This window comes from Stegodyphus dumicola, chromosome 1 (assembly GCF_044657685.1).
Source record: "Stegodyphus dumicola isolate Sdum_Otavi_A_Nest chromosome 1, ASM4465768v1".
NCBI classification, from domain to species: Eukaryota; Metazoa; Arthropoda; class Arachnida; order Araneae; family Eresidae; genus Stegodyphus; species Stegodyphus dumicola.
The window spans coordinates 218,034,081-218,052,335 of record NC_140768.1 but is presented as its reverse complement, the minus strand read 5'-3'; the positions used below and the strand labels follow the sequence as shown (position 1 = coordinate 218,052,335).

At 34.8% G+C, this 18,255-nt stretch overlaps 1 protein-coding gene across 4 annotated transcripts in view; it reads left to right on the top strand.

Annotated features, from left to right (window-relative positions):
• Positions 1 to 18,255, top strand: part of LOC118201808 (annexin A7-like) — a 156,402-nt gene that overhangs the window by 104,226 nt on the left and 33,921 nt on the right. For all 4 annotated transcript variants that reach the window (XM_085825620.1, XM_085825612.1, XM_085825628.1 and 1 more), the window contains one exon: positions 3,956 to 4,012. In XM_085825620.1, the coding sequence (XP_085681746.1) occupies positions 3,956 to 4,012 (57 nt within the window). The remainder of the gene's footprint in view (positions 1 to 3,955; positions 4,013 to 18,255) is intronic.

Here is an 18,255-nt window from a genome sequence, read left to right as displayed (position 1 = left end):
TTTTTTTTGCAGCCCTCAAAACGGAAGAGTACCTTTTTTTCCAAACTATTTCTGGCCTTTTGCTGTTACAAAATTTGTAGGGATAATTTTTTTTTAGAATTTTAGCATTTTTGATGTTTTCCATGCTTGTGTCTAGTGATTCAAGAAATTACAGCTTGGAAAGTTTAGAAAGATTTGAAAGCAAGATTTATAGAGCCACGATTCTAGAAGATTCGAGAAATATGTGACAAAATGAAAAATGTCTCCATGGTATCAACGCGTAATGGATGTATTTTACAGAAAGTTTGCAATGAATTTCTTACATTTCGGAGAACGTCCGGAAGAACAATGAAAACATAATATTTAAATGTTTTACTTCTGATACTAGAATCTTAACATGTTTATCTTCCCTTTATTTTCTCTACTTTTCACTAGACACGAGCATGGAAAATATCAAAAATGCTTGTAATTTTATCACATGGGCAGGCATTATAGAAAGGGATTTTTTTATTAATAAAGAAATTGAAAACTTACAATTTAAAAGATTAATCTAATATGTCTTAATGCACCATTCTCATAGCTGGCACTAGGCATTTTCCCACTTGATGCAATCTCTGTGAATCCTAAATTCTGTTGCCTAGTGCCTTTCTAAATGCATCCAATGCCAGCTCTAAATTCTAAAAGTTTTGCCATTTATAAATTTTGTTGTTCGGTGAGTCCTTCAATTCTAAAAATTCTGCCAAATCAGCTCTGTAACTGGCCTTTATCATATAAATTTCATATTTCTTCTGAATATTCTTATTATTAAAGATATAAAATTAGCCTCTTTTCCTGTACATTCTAAATGCATGTAGTGTTTTTTAGAATAACAGAAATCCTTAATTAAATCCAAAAATTCTAAAATGAAAAGGAAACGCGTTGAAGAAAGAAACTAAATACATAAAGAAAATTATTCTTCAAAGATATGTGCAGTTATTATTATGTAAATTACCCAATTATTTATGATTTCATCCTTTACTATAATTTCCCATTTCTATTTCCTCATATAATAGAGTTACTGAGTCAACCCTCTGAGCGGTCATGGTTTTCGCTAAGAAAGCACAAATCTCCCAAAACTACTATGAGAACAAATTTATGTTTTTGATTTTTTAATGTAAAAATTCTCCTGGTATTACATACCTGGATTTGTGTACTTTTGATATATTGCCTCAGTTTCTTTGACATATTTTAATATGCACGTATATATACATTCTTACAGATGTCACAAAAAATATTCTAGGCCGTATATATACGGCCTTGCCGCTTAGAGAGAGAGTTAAATAAAAACTAAATTGTATAATCTTTGACCACTAGTCCACATTTTTAGTTTGAATTTGACTGTTCTTGTTTAATAACGTCACCGTGATCCGTAATTGAGTTTGTTAGCATCAGAACATGCCTTTACTGTTCTTTTTAATTTTACTGTTCTTTTACTGTTTTTTTTTAGAAGTTCTTTTTAAATAAGAGGCTTATTTAAACTTTTGTCTGATATTGCCGTTACTTTCAGACATAGCAATAATATGCTTTACGTCTGTCAAGGGGTTTGGACTATTTAACTTTTACCAGATCAAATAAACCCTCATAGGTACATTGTGGAGAGCTTGACAAGTTAGGAGATAAAGCACGCAGAAACTATCAAGAGAATTGGTTTTTGCATATTGAAACAAATCTCTAATTGTTAGAAAAGTTGCTTAAAGAGAAGCAAATCGATATAAACTAGCCAAAATGTCTGGGAAGGCTTCAAATTAAAACGATAAATATTTTGTTGACTGTTGTTGTTACAAAACATAAATGTTTTGTAACAACAAGCTACAAAGCTACAAAACATTTATATTTTGTAGTAATTATCCTAATATCGTTTAAGAATCAATGTCATAAATTGCATGCATTTTAAACTGTAAAATTTTATTAGATTTTGCTTTTGATAGGGCTTTTTTAACAAATATTGTTAAAAAATAAAATTTAATAGTGGCCATGTAAATCCATAATGACTGAGGTTATTAACCTACCTAAATGAATTATTGATAACTAACTGTTTACGCTTAAAAATTTTCTCTACATGTTAAAGCGAGTTATTGCCTTTCATTAATACTCACTGTGGTCAGGCCCACTAGCAGGGGAGCGGTAAAGACGCTGAACACTGGTAGTTCGGTCCGAGGTTCGAATTCCACGAACGGGCTGGCTGCGTGGGCATTTTTGTGGTTTTCCCCATGTGTAACGTCTATACGAGCAAGTTTCCCTTAGAAAGTCCTCTATGAAAGCATCTCTCCCTTTAGGCAGATAGCCCTCGTGTGCTTTGCCATAAATAATCCAATCCAATCCAATCCACTGCGGTCACAAGATAAAATGCAAAAATGTAAAAATTCAAGTAAAACGTATTCTTTGCATCTAGTGAGACTTAAAATAATACAAAACAACTTATCTCCTCTGGTGCTTTAATGCCTTATTGGAACCATAAAGTTTAAAGTATATTAACGGGGTTACAACCCCTTTAACTCTACACGAAGCTACGACACTAACTGCATCAAAAAGAGCATGACTAACTTTCAACACTTGCCAACTGTGCCTACATCAGGCCTTTCAGGTTTGTTCGAATCAGCAGGTCTCTCTCTAGATTAAGCAGTAGCGGTGACAACATTCAGTCTTTTATTATGAATCAGCCCACCAGCGGTCGAGCGGTAAAGTCGCTGAATACTGGTAGTTCGCTCCGAGGTTCGAATCCCAAGAACGCGCATGCCTGCATGGGTGTTTTCGTGGTTTTCCCCATGTGTAACGTGTATACGAGCAAGTTTCCCTTAGAAAGTCCTCCACGAAGGCATCCCTTCCCTTAGGCAGATAGCCCTAGTGTGCTTTGCCATAATTAATACACCAACACCTTATTATGAATCATGCTGATTATGATCTTACTCCTTATTTTAACTTATGCCGTTTGACAAAATCTACCTGCTATTTACGAAACCAAGTAGACTGACCAAGTATGTGACTAAATGAGGCATAAAAAAAATCAACATAAAGCTACTGTTAGTAAAACGTAAATGTCACTTATCTTCTTTCAAATATCTCCAACTATTATAAGTTTAATATTTAATGCTACTTGATAAATTGCATAAAGTTTATTTTATTCTCAAACTCATTAATAATTGTGTTAATTAATTCATGTTTAGTAATAATGCATACTACTTAGGGATCTATTTTATTTTTGGGATGGTATTACAAAAGTTAAATTCAGGCATAGATAATATTTTTAATTGAATTTATTCAGTTCCCATTTGCTCATAGGTCCTTAATTTTTTTCATTAATGGTCCTTAAAAGTCCTTAAAAGTACTTAATTTCCTTGTGCAGAAATGTGTACGAACCCTGAATACAGCAATATTAGTAGACAAAAGGGCATTTTTCTTTATTTAAAGCCACCTTCAAAAATACCGTACACAATGTAATTTTCCTCTTGTTATTTTCTACAGATAAAATTAGTAAAAAGAAAAAAAAGAGGAAATGCAAGTGAAATTCGAAGTCCTAATTAGAAGAAACGAAATTTCTGCATACGTATCAGAGAAAGAAATCTTCTTTCGTAGATTTATTTATCGCATATGGTACAATGAAACATTTTTCTACAAAGAGTATTCATTAACTTTTTAAATGGGAAAATATTAATAAAGTTATCGTCATTTTCTTTAGAATTAAATTTTCATTAAATGATACATCATTTTCTTTAATTGATGCAAAATTAACAAATTTGTATAAAAGTACAAATTTATTATTCTATAGTTGTTCTATATAAGATAAATCAACACGATCGGAAGAAGAATTCATTCATAAAATGATATATTTAAAGCGAACAGAAGAATAAAATATTCAAGCACTGAACTTTAATATAACTAATTTAACTTTAATATAATTAAGTAATTTTAATTTTACTTATCCAGATTTTTGTTTCAGGGCATTGGAACTGACGAAAAGTGTATTATTGAAATCTTATGCACACATCATAGCAGAGTGAGTAATATTTATTTTCATGTATTTTCAGTATTGCACTTTAAAAGCTTTAACACAATTATGTAAATTTCTTGCATTTACATTCATATGTAAGATAAAAAATAAATAAATCAAGAAGTCTTAATTTAATTTGCAATAACTTTAACATGTAAATACTTTATCTTTCCATTTTAATTTAGTTATTTAACCTTTCTGCCCTAAAAATATTAACTGCTTGTATTAAATCGCTCTAAATGTTGTCACTTCGAAATTAATCCTTGTCATATGGTTCAAGCATAATGCTCATGGCACAGATACTTATATAACGCTTCAGCTAACAATTATTCCAAATTTGGAACCGAAACTTTTCAGGACTTGTGTTTCTCTTGATTTGCTTTGGAAACATGGAATGCCATGAATAAGAACAGGGAGCTCACTCAAGCTATGTTCAAGATTTGTGTATAACAAACGACACAAGCAGGAAGGGTATACGAAACCCTTTATTTTCAATACTTTACAGGCACTTCCCAACCTCGGAATACAGAGACCAACCACTTGTGGTCTGAACGTAAGAACATAAAACTACTAACTAAAACTCTAACTAAAAGCTAACTTTGAATTAGTATACAAATGCCTAGCACTACGACTGGCCTTTATTTAAAAGGTACGTATGTAGTACGCCGAGATGCTGAAACTACAAGTACAATACGTTTGCAAATATCAAGAGAGCTAAAGCTCTGGCCTTAAAGTCAACCAGTAACCGAGTGAAAACTCGTAAAACTTCAGTGGCAAGCGGCTTGCTTCCTAAAACTCCTCCTCTCTCCCTCTTAGCAAAAAGCCACAACGTAAGTTCTTGGGCGTTTAGCAAGACAATTTGCATAAACAAGTTAAAGCATTTAATTCTGTTATGTTAAGTTTCTGTCACGGCACCAATGTTATATAGAAGTTTCGCCACCAAGGTTAAATAGTTTTACTTCAAGGTACCATGTTATATCTGAAACTCCTATATGTTAAATGTTAAATATGAAACTACTTGCCGTGAAAAGGTTTCTACTTCCTCTTAGGGAGGAAAACAAACTCTTAAGAATTTGCCAACTAACAAAATTTTAGTGATCGTATAGTGAAACGTGTACAGCATTTTTGCGTTGTGAAAAAAATGCATCCCGAGACCGCGCCGTGAGAGGATCGAAAACATAAACATATACAAGATATAAAGGAAAAGTTCATATTAAATATATAAAGAAAACATACTGTAATAGTTTTCCAGATTCAATATCAGTTTATTCAATTACATCACAATATGAAAAATCTTAACCTCATCTGAGAGTCTTTTCATTTAAATTCATAAAAAAAAACTTAAGGTTTGTCTGGTAATTTAAAAGAAAGGAAAGGGAAACAATTTTAAGCCTGAGAGTTCAATTTTAGATTCGACGTTGTTTTTACTGCTAAGGACGTTTTTGAAAAACTTGCCTAAAGTTCAAACAAACCAAAAAAAAAAATAAAACTTATCTTCAGGGGACATCTTGAAGTGGAGGACTCGTATCTTATCAAGCGTTGATGTCGGCCGGGCTCATCTTGACACTGGTTCTAAAAATGTCGCGCCAATTCCCACTGGAGAACAGAAACAGGAGCACTGCTGCCCAGGACGGCTATCCGCTTGGTCCTGAAAGTCCTATGTCAACACGCAGGTAACTCGTTCAAATTTCGCCTCTTTACCAGCACGCCGCAAGGAAGAGGGTTTTCAGCCTCAGGTCAGAAACGTTGTTTCTAGGCAATTACGGCTCGCCTGTTCTTACTCATTCCAAGAGCAAGCTTCACGAGTAACGTCCCAAGTAAGTTCCACCCGCCAGTCAGTAAGAGAGAGAATCCAACTCGAATTTCCTTCAAGACAGTTTTCAAGAGCAACGTCCACAAGTCCAGCAAACCCGAAAGTCAGCGAGTCCAAGCAGTGAGTCAGTAAGAGAGTCCTCTTAACCAAAACGCGGCCGGGGAGCATTTTTGCCGCTCCCCGCCGGGAAAACCTTTTTCTTCGTAATTACATCTTCTCTCTCGCTTCTTCAACCTGTTTTCAAGAGTAACATCCACAAGTCCAGCCAACCAGTAAGTGCGCGAGTCAAAGAGTGAGTGCGAGAGTCTCGCCTCTTAACCAAAACGCGGCCGGGGAGCATATTTGCCGCTCCCCGCCGGGAAACACCTCTCGTAGTCACTTACATCTATCTCCTTCAAGCCGGTTTTCAAGAGCAACGTCTAAGCAGTGAGAGAGTCAAAAAGTAACAGAGTCTCGCCTCTTAACCAAAACGCGGCCGGGGAGCATATTTGCCGCTCCCCGCCGGAAAACATCTCTCTTCGTAATTACATTTTGTCCAGCAAGCCCGTAAGTCCAGCAAGCCCGAAAATCAGCGAGTCAGTCCGAGAGTCAGCCAAAAAAGTGAATCCAACTCGAATTTCCTTCGTCTCCTTCACCAACGCGGGCTCCCACTCTGGCTTCACTTATCGCCCCCTTAATTATGGCAAAATCTTCGTTTTCAACTCCAGAATGCGGAAATAAGGGTGATCGCGCATGCGCGCCCTTCTTCACTTAGCCAACAACCGGAGCCTCAATCGCCAAAAACCTGAATGACTTACATTGAAAGACAAGTAGCAACCTTTGACCTTTCTGTCACGTACTTTCCTCTCTTAAGGTCAACTAACAATGAAAATTCTTTCTCGAACATTCTAAAGGACAAAGCGCGCGAAATCATGACTTGGCAAAAATTGCCTCCCTTTCCCTGCTTCTTTCACAATGAATAAAAGTTTGTACTAGATTTGCAAATAGAGGAAAATAAATAATATTCATTTAAACTAAATAATATTTCCAGAAGCATCTGTTTTTCTTCAAAATTAAGGCCTTAAAATAAATAATTCAGAATCAAAATAAAATTTAAATTTCCATAATCAGAAAATCATTCACCTAGTTTTTATAACGCTATCAGATAATTTCTCTACATAACATTCCTTTCCCCTAAGGAATTAAATTTTGGTTTACCAAAATTTAGCAGACAGACACTTCTTGAAATACCATGACTCATATTGTGCAATAAGGCTAAAGGATAACATAATGTAACCATATTTCACACGACTCCTTGGTACAGTGACGTTACTGACACATTAAATTTCAAGTCCCAAAATGTGCAAGTAAAACAACAATATTAATCAAAGCAATTACTAATTAAAATACTCAAGGAAGATCATCAAAAACAATTAATCAAAAACATCAATTAAATCACTTAATTAATTACCTAGAAATATTCAGAACACATACAAAAATAAAAATATAAAATAAGGCGTTAATTACAAACAAAATATGTCTAAGATCAATCAATAATTTTATGACAAAAAGAATTTCTCCTTTTTTTTTTTTCTTCAGTTCATTACATCACACTAGTGTTGCAGTCTCTGTGTGGCCACATTTCTGAACGTTTATTTATCTATTCATTCTCTTTTCAGTCCATTAATGTAAACAATTTCACCTGAGGTCGAGCACATTCTACTATTGTGACAATTTCTGCTGAGCACAATCATGGAGTACATTAAATGAGTACGGAGTTGTCAATGCAAGCGAGGGGAAACCCTGTAGTTAGAAATCATTGTGTTAGCAACTCCCCCCTGCAGCCTTCAACGCGAGAAAATGAAAGCAACCAACCCCGGAATGTGAACTCAGCACCACAATAGCTTTAGTAGAGAAACTTGACCTTAAAAGAAACCAGATTTCACCCTCCTATGTCTCACCTTCGACCAAGGAAGAACAATCAATCTTTCAAAGTTGAAGAAGACTTTATCTTTGAATTTTTCCCTTACGATAGATAAGGCACTGAATGTGTTCGAATACTCACACCCGAAGAAAGAAATAATCTAATCCAATTGTTCACACCAAAAAATAAAATAAATAAAAATAAGATAATTAACGCGCCGCAGATGCATAAAAAATAGCACTTAAAAATGAAAACTGAGAAAATAAACACACTAATAATTCAAATTCCTGAGAAAATAAACACACTAATAATTCAAACAATTCCAGATAAAATATGTCACATGAACGTATTCAAATAAGGAGTAAAGACCCCTAAGTACTACGAAATTGAATAACTTCCAAGATTGAATCCCCAACAATCACGTCTAAGAACAGAAGCGGCCTGATCAGGGCCAAGCATTAGAAAAGAAAAGAACGTTACAACACAAGGAACCTCGGAACCAGCCGAAAATACCCCACACAAAAAATCAGAAAGAAAGAAAACGTGATTGTCCAAAAATTCAATTCAACCAAAATCAAATCCGAGAATGAACATAACGAATACGCTGTGCAAATACCAATTAGAATTTTATCCAAAACACACAAAAATAATACTAATACAACCCAATGCATATACAAAAATAACGTTTGGCCAATAATTTACAAATACTACCAAGATACACATATAAACATAAAATGAAAATACAATTAAACTGTAAAAATTTCGTACATAATTCAAATGAGCAATGAGATCAGTGATACTTAAAAAAATTTAAACTGCAATACCTAAACAAATACACGAATAGTCCTTATGTTAAACCATATCAAGTCAAAAATATTTCACTGTAATTCAAATCAATCCAAAAAAAAATCAACCAGCAAGAGTGAAGTGTCGCTAAAAATTCAAACCTCAAGTGAGTAACAACACCAAACTTAAGTCCCCTTAGTAAGACAACACCAAAAAAAAATTCAGTAATTCTAAAAATCCATTAGGTCTACAAAAAAAGAATTTCAACTAGTCAAAGAAATCAATCAAAGCTGGACTGAAGCACGTTACTAGAACACTAAATAAAATATCAAAAATCAAAAAAGTGTTCAAAACAAACCCCCCCCCAATTTTAGGCAAAACTGAGATCTATTCTGCATCAGACTTCCAAAACGTTGTATAGTAACCTAAGTAGCAGCCTTCAGCAACACCTCCACCCAAACAAAAGAAACAAAGTAACTCTTTACCGCGTCCATGTAAGCTGAGAAAAGCGCTGTATTATGAATGACAGACTCAAACTTTACGTATCAAGCAAACCTCCAGACACGTTGAAAGAGAACATAAGATCTCTTATCTCGGAAAAGGAAAGTGCGCTGACTGAAACGTTACAATTCTGAACCAACACAATGAAAAAGATACAACAATAGTCTTCTCAGATAACAAGTTCCTGTTTGCCCCCGGTGTAAGAGGTCAAGTGCCACCATGAAGTGCAAGTATTTACAAGAAAACGAGCTTTCAGGACATTACAACTTCACGCAAGACCTAACTGCAAGCAACAAATGCAAAGTTCTCAAAAGTGCTAAACTAAAAAAAAAAAAATACTCATAACTCGTAACTCCCTAAAAATCACACAATCAAATCCATAACTCAAATTCTACCATTTTCCTATGACCACAGAAATCTCAATTCTTCCACAGAAACTAAACATCAGAGAACTTACATTTTACGGACCTTGGCAGTAACCACCAAAAACAAAACAAAAACCTGATACAACTATCTTGATACTACCAATTCAAATACAAAACTTAAGCCAAAACAAGAATTAACCCCAAATTCAGCAACAAGTCCAACCAAGAAAGAAAATTCAATAACTCAAATCAAATCTATTACGATTCACTAGCAAATTCAAGACAAACTACTTGTAATCAACAGAAAATTCCCACACATGAGTACAGAGCAAAAGTAACTAATCTTCTCAAACTTATTTCAAACATTTTCACAAAACAAATTCCCGTTGTCACAAACTTCTCATTAAACTTCACTTTCTACAATTCACAAGACTAAATTTCTACTGTTTAAACAATTCTCACATGACAACTCTTCACAAACTTAAAACTCAGAAGATAACTAATCTCAATTACTCTGACTCATTAAACTAATTAGAACCTCACTCAAGCTGAAGATTTCAATCCAAAAAAAAATTAAATATGCAAACATCACTATTGCTGATCTCAGGCAAAAATCCAAATCTAACCCATGTTCACTTTAAAACAGAATTTTGCAATTGAAAAAAAAAATCTTCAATTTTTCTAACTCATTCATTTGTATCATTATGCCTTAAGAACTTATAAAATTCATTGCTCAATACTAAATTAAATTTTCTAACACATTACACAATATACTGGAATCATATCAAAACAGTGTAATCAAAAAAATAATAAGATACTTGGTAAACTAGACAATCATGAAAACATTACATACATTTCACAAAATATTATTCAATTAAGTCAAAAAATCAAAATTTCTCTAACGTTACCCCTCACAATTACACATTTCACAAGATTCTAGGTTAAATAATTAGCAAAAACACACACACAAAAAAAAAAAAAAAAATTTCTAGCTACGCATAGCTATGGCTTGTCTCATTCAGTAAAATAATTAGTCTTTAATCTCTTTCTCTTAGAAGTGCTCAAAAAATGAGTCCAGTTTTTACCGACAAGCACTCGAAACTTGTTACAAGGATATACAAATAGCATAGGATTATCGTGAAATAATTCATTTTCCATCTTGTATCATAAATTAGTACGTCGAAAATCAGAAATACACATCTAGAAAACACTCAAGGATTTTCAACAGTAAGAATGTACAGTACCTATTCTGCTACATTAAAAAAATATATTTTTCCTAATTTTAAAGTTCAATTCTGTTTGCCTAACGTTAAAGTCCAAAATTCCTGAAATTCACACACATTTTCAAGCTTTATCACTCTCGTATTAACAAATAAGCAAACACAAATCAAAAACTCTAATTAATCCTAGCACATAAAATTTAACACCTTCTTAAAACAGTAAATTACTAAATAAATAAATTAAAAAAAAATCAGTTACTGATTCGATCCTTCACTAAGCAGAGCTCACGGCACCAGTGTTATGTTAAGTTTCTGTCACGGCACCAATGTTATATAGAAGTTTCGCCACCAAGGTTAAATAGTTTTACTTCAAGGTACCATGTTATATCTGAAACTCCTATATGTTAAATGTTAAATATGAAACTACTTGCCGTGAAAAGGTTTCTGCTTCCTCTTAGGGAGGAAAACTAAACTCTTAAGAATTTGCCAACTAACAAAATTTTAGTGATCGTATAGTGAAACGTGTACAGCATTTTTGCGTTGTGAAAAAAATGCATCCCGGGACCGCGCCGTGAGACGATCGAAAACATAAACATATACAAGATATAAAGGAAAAGTTCATATTAAATATATAAAGAAAACATACTGTAATAGTTTTCCAGATTAAATATCAGTTTATTCAATTACATCACAATATGAAAAATCTTAACCTCATCTGAGAGTCTTTTCATTTAAATTCATAAAAAAAAACTTAAGGTTTGTCTGGTAATTTAAAAGAAAGGAAAGGGAAACAATTTAAGGCCTGAGAGTTCAATTTTAGATTCGACGTTGTTTTTACTGCTAAGGACGTTTTTGAAAAACTTGCCTAAAGTTCAAACAAACCAAAAAAAAAAAAAAATAAAACTTATCTTCAGGGGACATCTTGAAGTGGAGGACTCGTATCTTATCAAGCGTTGATGTCGGCCGGGCTCATCTTGACACTGGTTCTAAAAATGTCGCGCCAATTCCCACTGGAGAACAGAAACAGGAGCACTGCTGCCCAGGACGGCTATCCGCTTGGTCCTGAAAGTCCTATGTCAACACGCAGGTAACTCGTTCAAATTTCGCCTCTTTACCAGCACGCCGCAAGGAAGAGGGTTTTCAGCCTCAGGTCAGAAACGTTGTTTCTAGGCAATTACGGCTCGCCTGTTCTTACTCATCCCAAGAGCAAGCTTCACGAGTAACGTCCCAAGTAAGTTCCACCCGCCAGTCAGTAAGAGAGAGAATCCAACTCGAATTTCCTTCAAGCCAGTTTTCAAGAGCAACGTCCACAAGTCCAGCAAGCCCGAAAGTCAGCGAGTCCAAGCAGTGAGTCAGTAAGAGAGTCCTCTTAACCAAAACGCGGCCGGGGAGCATATTTGCCGCTCCCCGCCGGGAAAACCTTTTTCTTCGTAATTACATCTTCTCTCTCGCTTTTTCAACCTGTTTTCAAGAGTAACATCCACAAGTCCAGCCAACCAGTAAGTGCGCGAGTCAAAGAGTGAGTGCGAGAGTCTCGCCTCTTAACCAAAACGCGGCCGGGGAGCATATTTGCCGCTCCCCGCCGGGAAACACCTCTCGTAGTCACTTACATCTATCTCCTTCAAGCCGGTTTTCAAGAGCAACGTCTAAGCAGTGAGAGAGTCAAAAAGTAACAGAGTCTCGCCTCTTAACCAAAACGCGGCCGGGGAGCATAATTTGCCGCTCCCCGCCGGAAAACATCTCTCTTCGTAATTACATTTTGTCCAGCAAGCCCGTAAGTCCAGCAAGCCCGAAAATCAGCGAGTCAGTCCGAGAGTCAGCCAAAAAAGTGAATCCAACTCGAATTTCCTTCGTCTCCTTCACCAACGCGGGCTCCCACTCTGGCTTCACTTATCGCCCCCTTAATTATGGCAAAATCTTCGTTTTCAACTCCAGAATGCGGAAATAAGGGTGATCGCGCATGCGCGCCCTTCTTCACTTAGCCAACAACCGGAGCCTCAATCGCCAAAAACCTGAATGACTTACATTGAAAGACAAGTAGCAACCTTTGACCTTTCTGTCACGTACTTTCCTCTCTTAAGGTCAACTAACAATGAAAATTCTTTCTCGAACATTCTAAAGGACAAAGCGCGCGAAATCATGACTTGGCAAAAATTGCCTCCCTTTCCCTGCTTCTTTCACAATGAATAAAAGTTTGTACAAGATTTGCAAATAGAGGAAAATAAATAATATTCATTTAAACTAAATAATATTTCCAGAAGCATCTGTTTTTCCCCAAAATTAAAGCCTTAAAATAAATAATTCAGAATCAAAATAAAATTTAAATTTCCATAATCAGAAAATCATTCACCTAGTTTTTATAACGCTATCAGATAATTTCTCTACATAACATTCCTTTCCCCTCAGGAATTAAGTTTTGGTTTACCAAAATTTAGCAGACAGACACTTCTTGAAATACCATGACTCATATTGTGCAATAAGGCTAAAGGATAACATAATGTAACCATATTTCACACGACTCCTTGGTACAGTGACGTTACTGACACATTAAATTTCAAGTCCCAAAATGTGCAAGTAAAACAACAATATTAATCAAAGCAATTACTAATTAAAATACTCAAGGAAGATCATCAAAAACAATTAATCAAAAACATCAATTAAATCACTTAATTAATTACCTAGAAATATTCAGAACACATACAAAAATAAAAATATAAAATAAGGCGTTAATTACAAACAAAATATGTCTAAGATCAATTAATAATTTTATGACAAAAAGAATTTCTCCTTTTTTCTTTCTTCAGTTCATTACATCACACTAGTGTTGCAGTCTCTGTGTGGCCACATTTCTGAACGTTTATTTATCTATTCATTCTCTTTTCAGTCCATTAATGTAAACAATTTCACCTGAGGTCGAGCACATTCTACTATTGTGACAATTTCTACTGAGCACAATCATGGAGTACATTAAATTAGTACGGAGTTGTCAATGCAAGCGAGGGGAAACCCTGTAGTTAGAAATCATTGTGTTAGCAACTCCCCCCTGCAGCCTTCAACGCGAGAAAATGAAAGCAACCAACCCCGGAATGTGAACTCAGCACCACAATAGCTTTAGTAGAGAAACTTGACCTTAAAAGAAACCAGATTTCACCCTCCTACGTCTCACCTTCGACCAAGGAAGAACAATCAATCTTTCAAAGTTGAAGAAGACTTTATCTTTGAATTTTTCCCTTACGATAGATAAGCCACTGAATGTGTTCGGATACTCACACCCGAAGAAAGAAATAATCTAATCCAATTGTTCACACCAAAAAAATAAAATAAATAAAAATAAGATAATTAACGCGCCGCAGATGCATAAAAAATAGCACTTAAAAATGAAAACTGAGAAAATAAACACACTAATAATTCAAATTCCTGAGAAAATAAACACACTAATAATTCAAACAATTCCAGATAAAATATGTCACATGAACGTATTCAAATAAGGAGTAAAGACCCCTAAGTACTACGAAATTGAATAACTTCCAAGATTGAATCCCAAACAATCACGTCTAAGAACAGAAGCGGCCTGATCAGGGCCAAGCATTAGAAAAGAAAAGAACGTTACAACACAAGGAACCTCGGAACCAGCCGAAAATACCCCACACAAAAAATCAGAAAGAAAGAAAACGTGATTGTCCAAAAATTCAATTCAACAAAAATCAAATCCGAGAATGAACATAACGAATACGCTGTGCAAATACCAATTAGAATTTTATCCAAAACACACAAAAATAATACTAATACAACCCAATGCATATACAAAAATAACGTTTGGCCAATAATTTACAAATACTACCAAGATACACATATAAACATAAAATGAAAATACAATTAAACTGTAAAAATTTCGTACATAATTCAAATGAGCAATGAGATCAGTGATACTTAAAAAAATTTAAACTGCAATACCTAAACAAATACACGAATAGTCCTTATGTTAAACCATATCAAGTCAAAAATATTTCACTGTAATTCAAATCAATCCAAAAAAAAATCAACCAGCAAGAGTGAAGTGTCGCTAAAAATTCAAACTTCAAGTGAGTAACAACACCAAACTTAAGTCCCCTTAGTAAGACAACACCAAAAAAAAATTCAGTAATTCTAAAAATCCATTAGGTCCACAAAAAAAGAATTTCAACTAGTCAAAGAAATCAATCAAAGCTGGACTGAAGCACGTTACTAGAACACTAAATAAAATATCAAAAATCAAAAAAGTGTTCAAAACAAACCCCCCCAATTTTAGGCAAAACTGAGATCTATTCTGCATCAGACTTCCAAAACGTTGTATAGTAACCTAAGTAGCAGCCTTCAGCAACACCTCCACCCAAACAAAAGAAACAAAGTAACTCTTTACCGCGTCCATGTAAGCTGAGAAAAGCGCTGTATTATGAATGACAGACTCAAACTTTACGTATCAAGCAAACCTCCAGACACGTTGAAAGAGAACATAAGATCTCTTATCTCGGAAAAGGAAAGTGCGCTGACTGAAACGTTACAATTCTGAACCAACACAATGAAAAAGATACAACAATAGTCTTCTCAGATAACAAGTTCCTGTTTGCCCCCGGTGTAAGAGGTCAAGTGCCACCATGAAGTGCAAGTATTTACAAGAAAACGAGCTTTCAGGACATTACAACTTCACGCAAGACCTAACTGCAAGCAACAAATGCAAAGTTCTCAAAAGTGCTAAACTAAAAAAAAAAAATACTCATAACTCGTAACTCCCTAAAAATCACACAATCAAATCCATAACTCAAATTCTACCATTTTCCTATGACCACAGAAATCTCAATTCTTCCACAGAAACTAAACATCAGAGAACTTACATTTTACGGACCTTGGCAGTAACCACCAAAAACAAAACAAAAACCTGATACAACTATCTTGATACTACCAATTCAAATACAAAACTTAAGCCAAAACAAGAATTAACCCCAAATTCAGCAACAAGTCCAACCAAGAAAGAAAATTCAATAACTCAAATCAAATCTATTACGATTCACTAGCAAATTCAAGACAAACTACTTGTAATCAACAGAAAATTCCCACACATGAGTACAGAGCAAAAGTAACTAATCTTCTCAAACTTATTTCAAACATTTTCACAAAACAAATTCCCGTTGTCACAAACTTCTCATTAAACTTCACTTTCTACAATTCACAAGACTAAATTTCTACTGTTTAAACAATTCTCACATGACAACTCTTCACAAACTTAAAACTCAGAAGATAACTAATCTCAATTACTCTGACTCATTAAACTAATTAGAACCTCACTCAAGCTGAAGAATTCAATCCAAAAAAAAATTAAATATGCAAACATCACTATTGCTGATCTCAGGCAAAAATCCAAATCTAACCCATGTTCACTTTAAAACAGAATTTTGCAATTGAAAAAAAAAATCTTCAATTTTTCTAACTCATTCATTTGTATCATTATGCCTTAAGAACTTATAAAATTCATTGCTCAATACTAAATTAAATTTTCTAACACATTACACAATATACTGGAATCATATCAAAACAGTGTAATCAAAAAATAATAAGATACTTGGTAAACCAGACAATCATGAAAACATTACATACATTTCACAAAATATTATTCAATTAAGTCAAAAAATCAAAATTTCTCTAACGTTACCCCTCACAATTACACATTTCACAAGATTCTAGGTTAAATAATTAGCAAAAACACACACACAAAAAAAAAAAAAAAAATTCTAGCTACGCATAGCTATGGCTTGTCTCATTCAGTAAAATAATTAGTCTTTAATCTCTTTCTCTTAGAAGTGCTCAAAAAATGAGTCCAGTTTTTACCGACAAGCACTCGAAACTTGTTACAAGGATATACAAATAGCATAGGATTATCGTGAAATAATTCATTTTCCATCTTGTATCATAAATTAGTACGTCGAAAATCAAAAATACACATCTAGAAAACACTCAAGGATTTTCAACAGTAAGAATGTACAGTACCTATTCTGCTACATTAAAAAAATATATTTTTCCTAATTTTAAAGTTCAATTCTGTTTGCCTAACGTTAAAGTCCAAAATTCCTGAAATTCACACACATTTTCAAGCTTTATCACTCTCGTATTAACAAATAAGCAAACACAAATCAAAAACTCTAATTAATCCTAGCACATAAAATTTAACACCTTCTTAAAACAGTAAATTACTAAATAAATAAATTAAAAAAAAATCAGTTACTGATTCGATCCTTCACTAAGCAGAGGTCACGGCACCAGTGTTATGTTAAGTTTCTGTCACGGCACCAATGTTATATAGAAGTTTCGCCACCAAGGTTAAATAGTTTTACTTCAAGGTACCATGTTATATCTGAAACTCCTATATGTTAAATGTTAAATATGAAACCACTTGCCGTGAAAAGGTTTCTACTTCCTCTTAGGGAGGAAAACTAAACTCTTAAGAATTTGCCAACTAACAAAATTTTAGTGATCGTATAGTGAAACGTGTACAGCATTTTTGCGTTGTGAAAAAAATGCATCCCGGGACCGCGCCGTGAGAGGATCGAAAACATAAACATATACAAGATATAAAGGAAAAGTTCATATTAAATATATAAAGAAAACATACTGTAATAGTTTTCCTGATTAAATATCAGTTTATTCAATTACATCACAATATGAAAAATCTTAACCTCATCTGAGAGTCTTTTCATTTAAATTCATAAAAAAAAACTTAAGGTTTGTCTGGTAATTTAAAAGAAAGGAAAGGGAAACAATTTAAGGCCTGAGAGTTCAATTTTAGATTCGACGTTGTTTTTACTGCTAAGGACGTTTTTGAAAAACTTGCCTAAAGTTCAAACAAACCAAAAAAAAAATAAAACTTATCTTCAGGGGACATCTTGAAGTGGAGGACTCGTATCTTATCAAGCGTTGATGTCGGCCGGGCTCATCTTGACACTGGTTCTAAAAATGTCGCGCCAATTCCCACTGGAGAACAGAAACAGGAGCACTGCTGCCCAGGACGGCTATCCGCTTGGTCCTGAAAGTCCTATGTCAACACGCAGGTAACTCGTTCAAATTTCGCCTCTTTACCAGCACGCCGCAAGGAAGAGGGTTTTCAGCCTCAGGTCAGAAACGTTGTTTCTAGGCAATTACGGCTCGCCTGTTCTTACTCATCCCAAGAGCAAGCTTCACGAGTAACGTCCCAAGTAAGTTCCACCCGCCAGTCAGTAAGAGAGAGAATCCAACTCGAATTTCCTTCAAGCCAGTTTTCAAGAGCAACGTCCACAAGTCCAGCAAGCCCGAAAGTCAGCGAGTCCAAGCAGTGAGTCAGTAAGAGAGTCCTCTTAACCAAAACGCGGCCGGGGAGCATATTTGCCGCTCCCCGCCGGGAAAACCTTTTTCTTCGTAATTACATCTTCTCTCTCGCTTTTTCAACCTGTTTTCAAGAGTAACATCCACAAGTCCAGCCAACCAGTAAGTGCGCGAGTCAAAGAGTGAGTGCGAGAGTCTCGCCTCTTAACCAAAACGCGGCCGGGGAGCATATTTGCCGCTCCCCGCCGGGAAACACCTCTCGTAGTCACTTACATCTATCTCCTTCAAGCCGGTTTTCAAGAGCAACGTCTAAGCAGTGAGAGAGTCAAAAA